Source organism: Haemaphysalis longicornis, unplaced genomic scaffold, assembly GCF_048455015.1.
Source record: "Haemaphysalis longicornis isolate Haplotype H1 unplaced genomic scaffold, Haemaphysalis longicornis Haplotype H1 scaffold_6, whole genome shotgun sequence".
NCBI classification, from domain to species: domain Eukaryota; kingdom Metazoa; phylum Arthropoda; class Arachnida; order Ixodida; family Ixodidae; genus Haemaphysalis; species Haemaphysalis longicornis.
In genome coordinates, this window is record NW_027526407.1 from 161,830,858 (window position 1) to 161,849,536 (window position 18,679).

General features: G+C 43.9%; 1 protein-coding gene across 1 annotated transcript in view; it reads right to left on the bottom strand.

Annotated features, from left to right (window-relative positions):
- The window catches only part of LOC144142036 (lipase member K-like), a 64,042-nt gene that overhangs the window by 18,228 nt on the left and 27,135 nt on the right, over positions 1-18,679 (bottom strand). The window contains exons 3-7 of the mRNA XM_077673461.1: positions 16,269-16,380; positions 5,856-6,006; positions 4,402-4,494; positions 2,513-2,665; positions 1,746-1,817 (exon numbers count right to left, since the gene is read on the bottom strand). Of these exons, the coding sequence (XP_077529587.1) occupies positions 1,746-1,817; positions 2,513-2,665; positions 4,402-4,494; positions 5,856-6,006; positions 16,269-16,380 (581 nt within the window). The remainder of the gene's footprint in view (positions 1-1,745; positions 1,818-2,512; positions 2,666-4,401; positions 4,495-5,855; positions 6,007-16,268; positions 16,381-18,679) is intronic.

The window sequence follows — 18,679 nt, forward strand, 5'->3', positions numbered from 1 at the left end:
CGGCGGCATATTACCCGCTCATTCATACGTCCTTCGACTTCGTTATGACCAACGTAAGGCACGATCCCGCACTGCCGGCTGTCTCGCTGAATACGGCTACCACAGAACAGGGAGAATTTCGGCTGCCTCGTAGCTCGTAGATGTGTAAAGCATAGTGAAGAAAGTAACTTCCAAAAACCGCTTACGATCCAATTGTCATGCCAAGACCAAGAGAAAAGCGGGGGTCTTCCCATAAACCGCCATGTCGACATGGATTACCAGGCGCCGTTTCCCCTCTAATAAACTATAGAGAAACTCTCTGAGCCAATTCACTTCACATCGTTTGGCGATCACAGACATGTCATATTATCCTCACTCACGCGTCGCGAACCTAGTGTGAAATAGTCTTCACAAAAGATGTGTCGAAGTCGTTGTTGCCCGCGATTCAGTTGGCTCAAAATTAACAAGGCAAGAGCGACACACGCTTTATGAATTACCAAAGGCGGCTCCAGGCAAACAGGTGGATCGCTCAGCTGACCATCCACAGTAGGTCCATTTCACGGGCGAATATGTTTGAACCGGGCGTACTTTCCGAGCTTCGTTTTAAATGAAGTGTTACCTCTCCTTCTACTACTCCTCCACCACACCCAGTAAACGACAGATTGGAAGCTCGGGTGGCTCGCTTATTACCTGCAGTGCACCTTGTGTCCTTTGCCGATTCTAATGAAGAGACTTCAGTTGCTCCCATTAGGGTATCATGCTTGAAGAAGCCCGCTCGGTCACCTTCGTAGGTGATCGACTTCGTTAATTGCGCACCAATGGTTTTCGAAAACGAAATTGTCAGCACGATAGCTGGCTGAATAGTAAGAGAAGCAGTATTCCTCGCAGTGTATAAAACATAAGTCAGTGTTTTTAGATACGATGAGCGCACTGGAAGCTTTGATTTACGTTTATTTCCCGTGCTCAACCACTTGGCCACTGTCTATTTCAAGACAACATCTATATACGTTCCTTCAGTGAGGTCTCGGCATACACCACTTTTGGGACGTCACAAACCGTAGTACCCAGAAGTGTATGCAGGGTCGTCCCTGTTTTCACGTTTCGGGCGTTTTATGCGTTATTAAACAACCTTTATTGGCGAGAATTGTGCATTTAGATTCTCGGAACTGTAATCCATTGATAAAGGGCAACGTTTTTCCACCCTTTAGCGTCTCTTTAATCTGCTGATGTGTCGCTAGACGAAAGCGTGCGTGCCTTGAGCGGCGCTCTCAGGATGAGTTGTCGATTTCAGAACGCACATGCGGTTGAAAGAGCCGCCTCCTGTGCAGTGAACCCAGGAACATTCACAGACATTGAAAAGGCAAGGTTGAGGCAGAGTGAGCATAAACGGCCGGAGTGCAAAGCTTAATGCGGCAGGTACTCAAATCCTGTGATGCATCTTTGCAAACGCGCAACCTTAAGACAGGCGTCAAGGCGTGTCCTACCATCGCCTATCCATAACACCGCGTGTCTCACCAGCACTTCGGCGAGTCCACTAGCAGCGAATGTTCAGTCCCGCGCCCTGCATTTCCTGGTGTTTGATTTCAGTAGTTGTTTTTTTAAGCATATGGTGCAAGAAGTTGCATAACCTGGCGCAGCAGATGAGAATTTTTTTTTCACCCCAACTGTTTTTTTTTTCTTGCCCTGGAGCGATGCAGGGCTTCTTTTTTTCTCCGTTAACCATGTATACTTACAAATAATGCGTGCTAAAAAGTTCCTATACCTACCTGGGCATATTGTTCAACGTTGAGTTTGGCCGCACCGGAAGGTATGTGACTAGTGTACACAGCCAACTTCGACTGAAAAGATAAAAAAGTAGTTCTCATGAACAAATATTGAAGTTACGTGCTTTGTTTGTGCGCCGTGTAGGGACATCGTTATTTGGCGCAATAAACACGTGAACTATTGCTAACAACGTTAGCTCAGGAAGAGTTTATTGTATAATGTGCCGTTTAAAGGAAGCGTGAATAGAAATTTTCGAATAAATCACTTCGAAAGCTTGTAAACGAAAACAATTAGTGGCCATTTGAAGGCTGGTGGTCATGGTACGCAAGGCAGCCTCCCTCTAAAACAAACGGAAATGCCTCATATTAACTGATATTAGGCTGTGTACACAAACACCACAACTATTTACGTTTCAATGGAATTACGAACGCTTCGCTTTTATGCAAGTGTACACCAGTTTTTGGATTACGCAAAATAAACTGCACAGTCCTTCTGCACTTGTTTTTTTTTATCTTGTGTAGGGTACATGCTTATTTGTGCTCAATGTATTTCTGTAATATGAACAAAACTTTGTTCATGCTTCAACCCCCAAGGGCCCACAATATTCTTTTCCTAAGTTATTTTTCATTCCTCAAATTACTGTTTACCGTTCACTTCTTGTTTAACCCAAAATTCAGAGGCACTAATTTGCATGCGCTAGTTAAGGTAGACGACAGGTGGCAACAATATAACGTAATCACCGTAATTGTGCTTCATAATCATAACTTACCTCATTGATCTGTTGCAGATTTACCCCGAAGAGAAAGAACGTGGGGAGCGCGCAGATGTAGCGAAGCCCAGACTCACAGACGACATACGCAATGTTCCGGATCCACGGCGGTCGAACCAGAAGGCGGCCACGGTTGAAGGTCTGGTACGCCGCCTGAGTACCGTGAAGTAAAAACACGGAACAAGCTTTATTCTGGACATAGTCTGCACGCTTTCTACAACCTTCCGACATATCAAAGAGTAAACAATTCTCGTTATGGAAAGGAGCGAACATAACCGAACTTTGACGTAACGTATTGACTTACATCTTTATTTTAAAACGAACACAAAAATTTCATGTAAAAAATGCGGGATGCCTAAATTACAAACTGGAACGACTAGAACCAGCCATATTAGAGCTGAATCTTTGTGTTTTCAACAATGCAATCCCTCAAAACATTTGTACAAGTCGTGTAATGCAACAATTATGTAAAAACCAAGAGTAACAGCCACGCCGAGCATTCTTTTGGATATCATGCACTATGTTTGTAATAGCTGGAAATGCAGTTTAAAATCAACCTGACATAAGCCTAGTTTCTCCATAGAACAACTTTAATTGATTTTCACTTGTATTTATTTTTTTCCACCGTACTTTTAGGTAAAGTGAACACTTTAAATGAGCTTTCTTTTATGCATTTGAACGTTGTTTTTTTCTACGGAGTGAAGCGCCCGCAAGGGGCTTTCATCCTTTATAGTAAGGCGCTGGTAGAGCAACCCTAGGTCTAAAAAACACTATTTTCTGCAGGGAACTGTTCATCATAACCCAAACAAACCAAAACGGATTTCTCTTGCTGGTTCCCAAGAGTGTGCGTTTTAGCAGGGATGGTAAAAGTGATTAGAATGATTTCTGCCGATATTTTTGAAGAAGTAAAGTCTATAAAACCATGAACATTGTGTTTTCAGCTGAAGCGCACGTTCGTAGGAAATTTGTTTACTCGCGTATTCACCGGGCAGCCGACCAAGCCACTTCGAAACCCAAAAGACTGCTGCTTCCAGTTTGCAATCTAGAACGCTTCCAAGCTTCCGAGATCATAAGCCTAATGAACCTCGGAAAGAGTGCAGCTTTGTTTAACACGGCTAACCACTGGGCTCTCTCTGTGGTGGTCACTTTAAAAGGCATCCAGAATCACTTAGTAGTTTAAATTTTGTATTATTTTCCTATGCACTGGGATTCATACGCGTGGATATAAAAAAAACCTGTATTTGTTTACCGATGTCAGCCAACAAACATTTTTTTGAGGTATTTCTGGGTAAATGCCAATCATTGCGTTTTCTGTAACAGCAGTACTTCGGTAGAAGACAGTGTGCTGCCCGCCCACGATATTTTTCAAACCTTTGAAACTATCATGTGAAACAAAATGAATATGAACATAAAATAAAGCAGCACCGTGCAAATACATTAGATCGTCCAATTTCACTGTAAGGTCATACATCTATATATGGCGATGCCTAAATGCCCCGAAGAGCTGGCCGCGAAGGGTTCTCTGTGTTGAGAATGACACCGAGCTGTCTTCACTCTAGTGCCCAGACTCACAACGGCAAGGTTAGCCCCTCCCTCCCCAACGTACTACTACGACTTTCGAAGCAAAGAACATATAAGCAGTGGTCTTTATTAGGAATCAAATGAGTGTCCTACTACCTCCATGCTGCCATATGGACAACTCACTATCAACAACAGAAATACCACAAAACGGTTTCAAAAATAAATCCTGTTGTGGTCGGACCGTTCATACCAATGTTTCAGTTTTTTTTTACCATAAGTGCTCCAGATATTATAACGCTAATCTATTTTTCTACACTAAAAAAATGCTTTGATTGTATTTACGCAAACTGCTTTGAACGTACGCTTACCGTAAGAACTGGCGAGATGGGGACTAGAAATCTCACTGGGCTCCGAATGAAAGTCATATTTGCCACTGGCGCCAACGCGATCAGTAGGCGTACCTGAAAAAGAAATACAAAAAAGGAAAGCTTAGTAAACCCAAAAGCCTTGATGAAACAAACCCACACTATTGTTCACCACACTCCGGCAGAAAGTTAATTATGAATTCGAGTATCCCCAAAGGACAAGACCAGTTAAGAAACATTCTGTCGGAACATGAAGGCCAACAACAAAATAAAAAAATTTTGCACTCGATGAAACCAACGTTAAACATGCGTGCGAAAACCAGTTGTTGACCTACTTCGGTCAACAAACATAGAATGACAGTTTTTACCGCCTAGTGTAGACATACCATTAAAATAATGCGTTTTCTGGCCGTTATTCCGGAGACAGGTCTTTAAAAAAATCCACAAGTTAAACAAAAACTCAGAAGAAAGATAAACGACTTGTCTTTCTCTCCTTGATTGCTGTTACAGCAAAAAGCGCCCGAACAATAAACTATTTATTCGTATTTGGATAGTTCTTTTGACGTGCGAATCGCCTCTTCATTAACACAATATAAAAAGGCAAATGAAGGCCCCAGTTGACGGCAGAAGAAAAGTTTGGAAGTCTATTAAGTATGCCTTCAATGGTGTATTTTCGGAGATTTCGGTGAAAACATCTTGCGCAGTTGAAACTCTGAGATGATTTGACATGTGTGGTTAGCTTGGTGCACTGTGACACAAATCTATACTAGAAACAGATTGTCCGTGAACAAGAAAAACACATATATAAAAAATCTCTTACTAAAATAGGTTACTGGTTTTGACCTCACTTACCAGAACGCCAAATACTCGGTGAACCACTTGCACAATAAACACGAAAAAGAGCTTCGAACTTTCGTTAGCCAATTTGTGGCCTAAGGGGCAAAACCACTCATTTATAAAGACTCCACATTACTACGTAAGGGGCGCTACGAATATGTCGCTGTATTCCTGGTCGTGAACGTCCGCCCGGGGAATACATGGTACAGTTGCCATAATGTTTACATAATACCTATTGACACTGAAAGAACCCCTAAAAAACAAACCACTCTTACGTTGAATCCCTCAGGCGTTTACTCCGCCGCTTACAAGGCCATGTGTAGGTGTGGAAGGATTGCCCAAATTGAATTTCTTTATCAGCTTATTCGCCACAATAAATATGTTCAATAGGTTGCCTTACGTTGCAGCTCAAATACAAAATACTGCTATCGAAGACAGTTGACACATTACGTGCACCTGAACTACTTAACGGGACTTTTTAGCGTCCTGTACATCAAGAGTGAACAAAGGAATAAAACCTTACCCAGCACATAAACTCCTGAGGTTGGTTTAGAATGAAAAAAATAAAATGTCCGCTCCCGTGCTTTCACATTCTCCACAAGAAAAGGCACCGTGTTTACCTTCGTGTTGTACTCTGGCCTATCGGCCAGCATGGCCCACGCCGCCGTGTTTCCCTGTGAGAAGCCGATCAGGAACAGCTGGACACTCCCCGACCTCGATAGAACGTGATCCACGAGGGCTGGCAAGTCAAAGATGGCCACTTCGTCCAACCTGCCGTAAAAACCACCACGACGGATAACAAGAATAACACTGAAACACTGCCTAAGAAACCCGCTGAAAACGTGAAAGAAGCAAACGATCGTATTATTCGGCGAGCAAGAATGCGACGAAGTGACAAGGCAGGCCTTCAATCAAGGAAACGCGTATTTCATTAATGGTCATGGAGCCTCAATCGGCCTGACTGATTACCATGGTGGGTATGTGACGTAGCTTGGTTGGTACCAATTTTTCTTTATCACCAGCTCATTCTTAGAATCAGTATAGCCAGGCTTCAACCTCGGCAAATACATTGTACGGTTGCCCGAAATGGTATGGAAATAAGTAGTATTCCCGGGCTAGATGTTGTTGCCTCCACGTAATCACCCAGGCCTAACGAGCAATGCGGCCAAAATTGGGCAAGTTCGGTACCTATTACTGCTGATTGAAAAAAAAATTGATGTCCTGTTTATTAAATTTTTAATGGCCAAAATATATTTATAAAAGCTAATGGTGTCTAAATTGGCGAAATACCTAGTTATAAACAGATGACAACTGTTGAAAAGGGTAAGATTTACCTAAAATGTACCTGGAATTCATTCAGAGTGTAAATAACCCAAGTCGACTGATTTTCAGTGACGGAAAGAAAGCCATGCGCAGTGTGTTATTGGTTATTACTATGAAGCGTTATTATTTCTTAGTAGGTGCTTTTTTCTAGGATAATAGTTTAGCTTACGTTCCGCCGTGCTGAACGCATTTTATGAATTGAAGGTTGATGGTTCCTTTCATGTTTTTATTTATTGCATGTGGCATACGCAGAAAAGTGTTCTCGGCCCACAGTTCGTTTGCTGGATATTCGTTCCGCAAAACTGAAGTGAAAATACCGGTGACCGCGCAGTTAAGAAAGAAAAGCTAGACAATGTATAAGTATTTATTCCTAAAAAGCGCGTAATAGGACAACCGCAAAACACAGCCATCGGTACGCAAAGCAACCCAAGAGACGTTTCGGAGCGAAAGCTAGATTACTAAAAGCAAAAACACATAAAACGCCTTTTCTAGCACGCCTGGTTATCTACCTAGCACACAGTAATCTTGCGCAGTTACAGAGTGTACCCGCTCGTTCACGCCAAAGAGTCAGGTTGGTAAGACTAGGAGGAAGAAGGCGAATGGGCCAGAGCCATTAGGAAATGGTGAAAGTGGGCGCCATGATGTCTACATTCACTGCCTATTCTCATCTACAGTGCCAGCTGACCCAAACAGCACCGGGAGTTTCTCTTACCGTAGAGTTTGGTGCACCCTCACGGCGTGCTTTTGGCTGGGAAAGCAAGCTACTTTAAGCAAACTTTGGCTAACCGCGTTCAAATACGGAATTTTTTCTTGACAAAAACGAATTCCAAAATCCCACTACTGGATCCCTAAATGTGTAATTTCAGACCGCTTCAGACCGGGCCAGCGTGTAACTACAGGGATCGTGGCCCTTCGCCCATCCAGCGTCGCACGTGCGCCCATAAACTTCATCCGATAACGTATCTGCAGTTGTAGCCCGCCGCGGTGACTCAGTGGTTAAGTCGTTGGGCTGCCAAGCACGAGGACGTGCGTACGATTCCCGGCGGCGGCCGCCGCTTTTCTGATGGAGGCGAAAAGCAAAAACGCCCGTGTGTACGAGATTTCGGCGCGCGTTAAAGATCCCCAGGTGTTCAAAACGTGGTCAAAACTAATCGGGAGCCCTCCACTACGGCGCACCTCATAGCCTGCGTTGCGCCGACGCGTTAAAGCCTACACTAAAATTTTTCACACATAGTAAGCGTGAAACCCACTCTATGGCGCCGTAAATTTCGTTATGAGCACCACGTGACTCAAAATACACGTCGTTTTCTTCCACATAAGCGTGAAGCGGGTCGGGAAAACATACATTCGCTTTCTTTTACGCGTGATGCAATATTTCATGCGTGTAAACCGCAAAAATCACGCCAAGAAAATTCTGGCACCAGCGATCCTACCTCGCCAATCACGCATATTATACCCTGATACACATCCAGAATGGAGCCGTGGAGCGCGCTGCTGTATGTTGTTGCGACTTGCGCTTCTTTTCTTTGTATTTGCATGCGAAATGATTGAAAGGTGGCGCTCGCTTCAGCGATTTGGCGAGAAAACGGAGTTAGAGCCCTTGCACGCATCGGGCGAAGCAGGCGCTTTGTGCGCAGTGTCCGCCTGCATTTGTACTGTGCGGAGTGCGCGCTTTCTTGGGGTAAAAAGCGGCCAAAAAGGAACAACGTGACAAGTAATTTGACACCGAGTGGCCCGCGCAGTGCGCCGCGCGGTAGGTGCGAGAACACCGAGTGTTGACTACGGGGAATTCTCGCGCGAAGCGGCGTCGTTCCACACTCCACTTTTCCTGCCGGATGGCGTTCTTACACTGGCCAGTTAGCTGTCATGCGCGGTTGCTTGGAACATCCAGGTAAGCAGATCATTAGATGCGACGCTGAGAGCATCTTTTGTCCGCGGCCCTGTCCTTCCTGCGTGCGTCCGTCGTCGTCGGCGTCCGCCCTCTCCTCTGCTGTCCCCCTCTCCTCTCCGATAGCGAACACTCTCTCACGAGGGGCATTGGATTGGATTCGATTGGCTTGGCTGGGCTGGGCTGGGCTTGGCTTGGCTTGGATTAGATTGGATTGAATTTGGATTGGATTGGATTAAAGTGGATTGTGTTGCGTCATAGCCGCGGCAGATGCACTGGCGCCGGCGCGTGCCCAGATGAGAGCGAAGACTCTCTCTCAACATCTGCGGGTGTGCGGCCCAGCGCGCTCTCACTCCACCGGTTGGCGGCGCTGCGCGCGGTGCTGCGCGATCGTGAGGTCGTGAGGTGCCCAGGGAACTTGGGCTTGAAGTGATAGACGTGAACAGGGTAGCGGGCAGCATCGGACATAGGCAAGCTTTTCAGTGGGACGGGATTCACTTCAGCCCCATGCTAGGAAACAAGGTGGGGTGGCGCTTAGGTGGGAGATCAGTAGCTTTTTTAAGGGGCCCCGCGCAGCTAAGGAAGGCAAACTAGGAGACAAAGGGGAAGCAAGGGACACATGCACACCTCCCGCTGGGAGACAGCCAGGCCTAAAGCTAAACGGAGAACCTAGAGACGTACCTGGGAGCGTTGACGGAAGCAATTTAGGTGGAAACAATGGACAAACAATTTTGTGAAAGACAAAAACAGACCCCGTAAGCGGAAAGGGAAAAACAAATGAAATAAATATTTAATCAGCTACATAAATATGCAGGGAGGCAGAAAGCCAGATAAAAAGGTGGAAAATCAAAAGCAACTTGAACGGGAAGGAATAGACGTGTACGCTTTAGCCTAGACTCACCTCCGGGACCTAGAAGCCCCACCTATCATAGACAATTATGTCTGGGAAGGTTGCAACAGGACCACAGGAATGAAGAAAGGGGGAGGTGTTGGCATGCTCATTAAACAAGGGACCGAATGGCAGAGAGTGCATGAAAGCTGTAAAGAGCATGTATGGGTTAGAGGCACCACAGAGGGGAAAAATACATGGCTAGGAGTAGTGTATCTGTGGACCGGAAGTAGTGCTAGGGAGGAAAATGAGGAAATGGTAAACAGTTTGAGAAGAGGTATAAACGAGTTTAAAGATTGGGGTGAAATAATCACAGTTGTGGATATTAATGCCCATATAGAAGATTTGGATGGATACACAGACCACAACGGTTCTCTAGTGATAGATCGATGTCAGGAAAACCGGCTTGTAATAGTAAACACGGAAAGCAAGTGTGACGGACAAATAACGTGGGAAAGCGGTAACAGACAGTCCAGCATAGACTACAGTTTAGTGTCTGAGACAGTATACGGAAGGCTGCGGGAACTGAGGATAGATGAAAATGGAACAGACAGCATAGGATGTGACCACAAGCGGTTTAGCTTGCACTTTTGGAGGCGCAACCCGGACAAATGTAGAAATAGGTACAATAAGAGGAACTAATTTGAATAATGAGCAGTTAAAGATCATCGCTGATAGATTGGAAGATGAAATCAGTAAATACCCAGGCAAAAATTGGGAGTACGACGAAATGTTTGCGTTCATAAAGGGTAAGATAAATGAAGCAAAGCAACGAAACCGATGGAAAGGGGAGAGAAAGCCGAGAAGCTGGTGGAATAAGGAAATAAAAGAGGCTATTGTCCAGCGCAGAAAGGTGTCGAGAGAACATAGAGAAGCAAAAAGAACTGGTATGGAACCTTAGGTATTGAAGGAGAAATGGGATATCTACCGTGGGAAAAAACTAGAAGTGCAGAAAATGGTGCAAGCAAAGATCAAGCAGAAAAGCGAAGAATGGATGGCAGAAATACGGAAGGACGACAAAAGCGCATCGAAGAAGGTTTGGAACCATGTAAAATCACTAAGCTCAAAAAACGATAACCATCAAAAATTCCTGATTGATGAAAATGGGGAACATTTAGAAGGAGAGCACGCTTTTGCACATATTCATCGAGTGATTAGTGAGAAGTTTAGGACAATAGTGGTAGGGAAACCAGCACCGATAACATCAGCGCCACAGAAGACTGCGGAAAGAAAATAAGTTTGAGCAACCTTGATTGGAAAAAAGCACAGCAAAAGGTTTCCGCCCAGACAGCAGTGGGCCCGGACGAAATACCAATGCAACTGATAAACCTGCTTGGACCTAAAAGTAAGGAATCGTTTATGAGGGCCATAGATAAGGTGATAGAAACCAAACAGATACCAGAGGACTGCTTAGGAAGCAGGATGAATTTAATATATAAAGGGAGAGGAGACAAAGCCAGTATTGATTCATACATACCACTCACAGTAACGTCAGTGGTGTATAGATTCGTAATGCAGGCGATAAAATCAGAAATTCAAGCATGGATGGAAGAATATGAAATACTTGGGGAACTGCAGAATGGATTTAGCCAAGACTGGCGACTGGATGACAATTTGTTCGTGATAACGCACTGCATTGAAATTGCGAAAGCACAGAATCGACCACTTAGGATTACGTTTTTGGACATTAAAGGGGCATATGACAACGTAAACAGAGAACGGCTGTGAAGAACGCTGAAACTCCAGGGATTAGATGATGAGTTAGTACAGTTCCTTGTAGCAATCTATAAAGACAATAGAGTGCACCTTACTTTGGAAGGACAGAAATGCACCCACCAGGTCAACATTCATCGGGGACTAAAACAGGGATGCCCTTTGAGCCCAATACTGTTCATGCTTTACATGGCAGGGTTAGAAAAGAAATTGGAAGAAAGTCAAGTAGTCTTTAGCTTAACCCATATGCGGCAAGGCGAAATGGTACAACAGCATATTCCGGGAATGTTATACGCAGATGACATGTTCTTTTAGCTGATAACCATACCGAAATGCAGCGGCTAATAAATATTAGCGGCCAGGAAGCCACCGACCTCGGGTTAGATTTCAGTGCAGAACAATCAGGAATAATTGTTTTCAATGACACTACCACTGATGTAGTGTCTATCCAGCAAGGCGAATTACCTAGAGTGAAGGAATATAAATATTTGGGAGTGTGGATAAACGAAGGGGATAACTACTTAAGTACTCACGAGGAGCAACTTAAGGTTAAGGGAAAGCGAAACGCAGCTATAATGAAGCAGAGAGCTCTGTGGGGGTATAACGAATATGAAGTAGTAAGAGGAATGTGGAAAGGAGTAATGGTTCCAGGCCTCACGTTTGCGAATGCTGTACTCTGCTTAAAATCAGACGTTCTATCAGGCCTTGAAGTAAACCAGAGAACGGTAGGACGTTTGGCCTTAGGCGCGCATGGAAAAACAACTAACGAAGCAGTTCAGGGAGATATGGGCTGGGCGTCGTTTGAAGTTAGAGAAGCTCAGAGTAATATATGCTTTGAGATGAGGTTGAGGGCAATGGATCAACGAATGTGGGCAGCTAAGGTTTTTAGGTACCTACACTTGAAAAGCGTGGACACACAGTGGTTAAGAAAGACTAGAAGGCTAACGATGAAATACGGAAAGAACAGTGGAGAATCAAAAACAGCCAAGGTAACCACAAAAGAGGCAAGGCAGATTGAAACGAATAAATGGAGGAAAAAAATGGTAGCTAAAACGTCGTTAAGATGTACAGGGCTGAGAAATTGAACATCAAAAAGGAAAATTTCTACGATAATTCCCAGGACAGTGCTTTGCTTTTTAAGGCTGGAGCAGCTTGCCTGCGAACTAAGAGTTTTGTGGGGAAGTATTCACAAAATTATGGGGTATGCGTGGTCTGCTGAAAAGAAACAGAAACTATGCGGCACATAGTGTTAGAATGTGAGGGTATCCATTCAAATCTACAAGAAGGGAATATTGGGCTTCCAGAAGCCCTAGGATTTAAGGGTATCACAGAGGAAGTTGACTACGAGGCTGTCGAGTGACGAAAAAAAGATTAGAATGCTGGTGGACAAAAAGCAGAGAGGGGAATATTGCCTAGGACAGTTACCACCTGTAACAGGGAAAAAAAGTATTTCGGGCCCAATAAGATTTAGTGCCTGCCCTAAGCAGCGCTAGTATTAAACCAAGAGTGTAAAACATAATTATATTAGTACTTTTTGGTAAGATGACATGTCATCACCCCGCGTCAAAGGGGAGACCAATAGCAATCATCATCATCGTCATCATCATCGCATGTGCAGTACTCTCTCTCTCCGCGGTCTCCTCTCCTTCGGGCTCACTGTGCATATAACCGGTGTGCCGCTCTTCGGCGGCCTTCCGGTCGACGGTTGCTTTCCGCTTGCGCTTGAACCCCCCTCAGCGTCGCATCACACCAGAGTTCCCGCGAGGGGAGGTGGGCGTAATTTTTTCCTAATGTTTTTTCACGTTTATATTTCGATCTATGTTTGGAACGACGACGATTATACCGTACTTTGTAGACCTTCCTATTGTCTTAGAACTTAGCATTTGTTAGTGTCATGCTCAGTTGTATAGATATAGCTTCTGTTTGACACGGGTCGCGTGGTCGGCCGGGAAGGATGAGAAGAAAAAAGGAAGGATTGCGTTTTTTTGTGTCGTGCCTGTGAGTCGCTTCTCTCATTCGGTGTCCGATTTCCGCCAGTCTTGGTGTCATGCGATCGGTATCTTTGGCTTGTGGACAGTTAATGTCGCGGCCGCGCTTGCGGTTCGCGTCGGTGGTCGTTCTCGAGCAAGGAGGCGGCACACCACCATTGAATGAGTGGCTGCTCTCTTCATTCTTCGCACAGCACTTCGAAACCGACGAAAAGTATGGTTTACCGCAAATTCACACAATCGGCGCGCACATTACGAAGCGTTGAAAATCGTGCCCCATGCTACAGAACAGCCGCTACAGGGCCAGAATAAAAATGTGCGCGTCATGTGCTGCACATCGCGGCAGAAATTCGCGTGTTCTATGAGAGTGCGAACACATCAGTCTGTAAGTATTATATTGAAGCCGCTTTTTAGCTTCGCCAGGTTACACCCGTGGACGTCGTAGGCCGGTGCACTGTGTGAGGCGACGTGAAGCAGCTGGTATGTGGCAGAACCCAAAGAAATTGTGAAGTTGCAACTGGACACGCAACTGGAAAAAGCCTTGGTGCTGCATTGGTGTGGGTATTAGATAGATGACGTTACGTATCCGCCTCCTTTCCGGCAGTTGGCAAGATTCATTCGTATAGTAGTTACACGTGATAGCATCCACGAAATTATATGGCCGCTAAAAGTGCTACGCGATCTGTTGATAAAACTCCACTTCTGAGTTTAGTTAATACCAATGTTTACGTGCTGCTTTAAAGCGGCATCAAAAGTTCATCTGGAATCTTGTTTGCAGTTTCTGTCTTTATTTCTTGGATTTTTTTGTTCGGAAGCATGCTTGTAAGCTTATGGGAATAAAAAGTTTAGCTCAAATTTGAATTCTTTTAAAATTTTTGTGCTGAGTTGGTCCCCGACTTTGATTCAAAATTTCAACTTTCGGAGTAATCCTCACCAGACTTCTTCGTCTAATTTTCTTTTAAAACGTATGGGTGTGGGGTCCGAAAGAATGCACATCAAAAGCTTAATTGTATGGGACTCGCTAGGTGCACTTGTGCAAGAAGCTTTGCGACGTTTTTTTTTTGTACTGCCTTCACAACGCTTGGGTTTATCACAACAGACATTTAGGAGCAATACTAAACTCCCTTATTCTGCTAACACTACTAAGTTTTGAGGCCGTGTAAAACGAACAATTTACGCCGCAATTGAAGCGTGAGGCTTGTGAATTCGTGACTGGCGACTTCCCTAATGCTTAGTGAAGCTGAAAAAGCGGATTGTTCTTATCCGATGCGGCATTCTGCAGCTATGTATAAGACGCCTCTATGACCGCCAGAAATCATTTAAAAAGAAAGCTTAAATAGCCTCATGTTTGTTTTGCCGTATTTATGAGCTTGGTTGGTGCTCCAAGCTACCCAGACCATAACTGCGGCACAGCAACTATTGTCTTCTTTCAGCTGTCCTTCAAATCGGTGTCTGATGGCCAGAGAGGCGACTTATATACAGCTGGAGAAGGCCGCATCGAATAAGAGCAATCCTTTGTTTTTCACTTTCACTAAGCGTTAAGAATGTCGCCAGTTACTGATGGCAAGCGTGAGCGCTTAGCGTGATAATTCACCACGCCTCAAACAAGCGTGCAAAAAATATCTCGTACTCACGCTTTGCAAGTGTGACATCCCGCGAGTGACGATTAGAAAGCGTGATTTCTCAGCGTGAAATCACATAACGCTTGCAACAAGCGTGCAAAAAATCATCGAGACTCACGCTTGCTAAGCGTGAAAAACTTTAGAATGTACAATAAATCAAGTTATTCTACAGTTGCAGTTATGCTGATTAGTGTGTATATAAAGGTTGGTCGTTTTTGGGTTCAACGCGAATTTACCCCATAATGCACCACAAAAATATTTCAAGAGATTCGGGCTAAACCGGACTTATCCCCGGAATGGGCCTTTTGAATGCTGTGATCTGCCCAATCGGGCGCTAAAGGTTCGCCGTTCTGAACAAGTCTACTTGCTAAAAGCAAGCCCCATAAATACAGCTTTCAAACTTGTTGAGTATTGGTGTAACTATACGGTTCTCTACCCCAGGCTGTCAAATGGTGTTCTGATATTGTTGTGCCTAGCTAATGGAAGATGTGATGTCACAAGAACGTTCTTCCAACTGATATACACTGAACATTCGGACATTGTCTCGAATTGAGACCGACATATTGCGGATACATATGATAATTAATGAAAACAAGGATTTGTAAAGAACTGACGACCAGCTTTTCGAGAATAAACTGTTTCATTGTTTGGAAGTTAGCAATGCTCTTTAATTTGATCATTACTGATTTGCGTTCCCAACAAACGCCCAATTTCAGAGAGCATATGCAAAAAAAACCCTGTTCCCTCCCAGATTAACATCTTTAAACAAAGAGCAATTTCAACACTAATGTACGATGCTTATGATACCTCTGAAAAAATTAACTGAATATAATACTTAACCCAAGCCTACATTTATCCCAAAAAATACGAAATTTCGGAATTATGTTTTTTGAAAAGCTGGATTTCTCCCCGAATATCCGCTCAAAACATGGCCATTGACTTTTACTCCAATTTTCTCCAATTTTACTCCAATTTAAAAATAGAGCCAGAACACGAACAGCCCTATGTATATATCACACGACAACACAGCCGTTGTGGCCGTCCCCGCTATGATACGAAACCTTTACAGCTGTGCTGTTCATCCGCCTTCATAGGGCGGTATGGTCTTCCAATTTGTTTTATTTATGCCAGGCGATTCGGAACATACGTAAGCGTTTGACACCTTGTTAATTAAAGTATGCTACGTTTTGTAATTTAGTAACAGAGTATGATTATTATGCCCGAGTAAAACGAGTAATTATAGTTAAGAGCTACATTGCTACAAAGCGTTCAAAGCAACTGAAAGTTATTTTATTGGAAGTTCTTTAAAAGTGCGCATAAAGAGACAAAAATAGATGAGAGACTGCCTAATTGTAAATGAAATAAAATTGAATTGTGTATTGTGTCAGCGTAGAGATATTAAATTATGAAAAAAAATCTAATGAAATGAAAAGGCATTCTCATGATCCCCAGCTTGCAGCAATGAGACACCCGAGCAACGTCCACGTCACCTCACACATCTCTACTATTACGCTATGTTTGATATTTGTTGACTCTAAAATGCCTTTACATCATCGCTATGACAGCGCAATACTCTGTAAGCAAAGCAGCAGCTGAGTTTATGTACCTACCGGTAGTCCCAATACTGGGCCTCGCCATCGTGATACCGCACATGTCTGGAATATGGAGTTCCGCGGCAGTTTCCCAACCAAACGTCGTAACCTGCGTCCGCAAGAAGATAGCCTGAAAAAACAAGCGTCCAATACCGGCTATTAAAAATACAAAAACTAGTTTACGTAAGAGACCTGTGGGTTTCATACACTGAAATTTATCAAATTGGTTACGTGTAGACATCTCCACCCCTTGTGTCCTTTCAGTCATATTGAACAATCAATTATCCTGTTTTATGCTGTGACGGCTCTCCATTTTTTGAAGCTTCCCATCTTGGTCATTGTTTTCTGGCTAACTGTAAATTTCGACTAATATTTGTGAACAGTGCACAGCTGAGGAACATTCTGCACAAGCCTATTGGAGAACAAGCAGCACAGTAAATAAGAAGAATCACCAGTAATATTTTTTTTCGGTGAAACATAACAAACTATGCTACGTCGATATGTGGTTCAGGAGAATGACGCGTGTAGTCGGCTGATTACGGCGCCATTTCGGTTCCTGGCCAGATTCCTTTGTATTTTGCCCAATGCAAAACGCAGCGGCATCCTTGTGCACAACAGTACGAACAAGTGTGGACCACTATTGAGTACGGTTTCCCAGCCCTCCTGCCCGCCTATTTGCGGCTTCAGTGATGTAACCAAAGCTTTTTCTCCCAGAACTGAACGCGCGAGCGTAACGGCATTCGGAATTTAACAAAGCCAAAGAAATAGTGTTAAGGTCTAAGTAACATAATATTGAGTTGCACAGCAATTTTGTGACGATGTCTGCGCTTCCCGATGCGCGTGTCCGCTTCCACCGCGCACATAGCATCAGTAAGATAAAAAAAAACTGGCCTAGAGTACACTGATAGTAAATATCGTTTTTTAGATACCTCTTAACTAAAAAATGCAATATACAAATATTAGAACAATAGTTTGCTCACTGCGGAGTTTAGAAGAATCTGGTAACAAACCTCTACGCGACTACATCAGTGGTATTGCCGGCTTACACCATAGGCCCATTGGCTGTATGATACCCGAAGATTGACCCCAGCCAAATCGGTTTGTCTTTTTCTTGCCAACAGATATGAAAAATTGCAATAGATTGTCGGGTTTAACGCGCCGAAGCAACACAGGCTACGAGGCACGTCTTAGTGGACGGCTCCGTAACAGTTAGAACTTCCTTGGGATGTTTAACGTGCCGCGAAATCTCGACACACTGGTGCTTTCGCTGTTCACACGCAACAGAAAAGTAGATGCCGTCGCCGGAAACCGAGCACCGGGCCTTCGGCTCTAAAAATGTCGGTAACATTCTTGGGTAACTGAGCTGGAATTACATTTGGCATACCTCATAGCACTGCAGATAAGGTCGTGCAGACAGAGGGTGGCTGGGTTCCGTTCGGAAAGGTTCTGTTGCATTGAGGGAACTGTTAATATATATATATATATATATATATATATATATATATATATATATATATATATATATATATATATATATATATATATATATATATATATATATATATGTGTGTGTGTGTGTATATATATATATATATAGTAAAACCCTAATAATACGACATTCAAGGGTGCGCGAGTAAGCGTCGTATGACCGGGGTGTCGTACGACCTTGCTGCAGGTAAATGCCGACCTAGTATATGGTGTCACGCGATAGGGGGGCTACGAACTTATATGTATATATATATATCAGCAGAGAGAGAGAGAGAGAAAAATAATGGTTGGAATTGGGAGTCAATATTGCTTCGGAATGCAAAGGGAAGAATGCGGTAGGTAATTGAAACAGATAAAAAATTTTGAATGAGAGAAAGTGGAGAAAAAATGCTCGCCGCGCCGGGTGGGTTCCAAACCCACGACATCCAGAATACCCGTCTGGTGCGATGACCACTACGAGACGGGCGGGGCTTTTTGCCCTCCACTTTCTCGGGTATTTATGTTAAGGTATTTGTTTTTTGCGCTTGAGGGTGGTAGCCAGTGCCACTCAGACCACTCTGTGTGAAGGGGAAATATTTTTAATCCCCTGACCGTGACAAGAGCATGTACGACATTTCGAGTGTGGTCGCCATCGGTGGCCTCCTTAAGCTACCTGTGGCACCAATACTGCCAGAACAGAGGCCCTCGCTATGTATGTAGCGAATCAGAATGGGACATAACTGGCTCCTTGAGTAAGATAGAAATAATGGTTACCAGTAAATATTGCTTCGGAAAGCAAAGAGGAGAATGCAGTAGGTCATTGAAACTTTTGAAGAATTTTGAAAGACAGAAAAAAAGTGGTGGATATATATATATTTATATATATAAGGCTATGTTGCCGCAGGTCTCCCCTTGCGAGACCAGCGGCAAACCTAACCATCATCAGAACAAAAGGGGGGCGA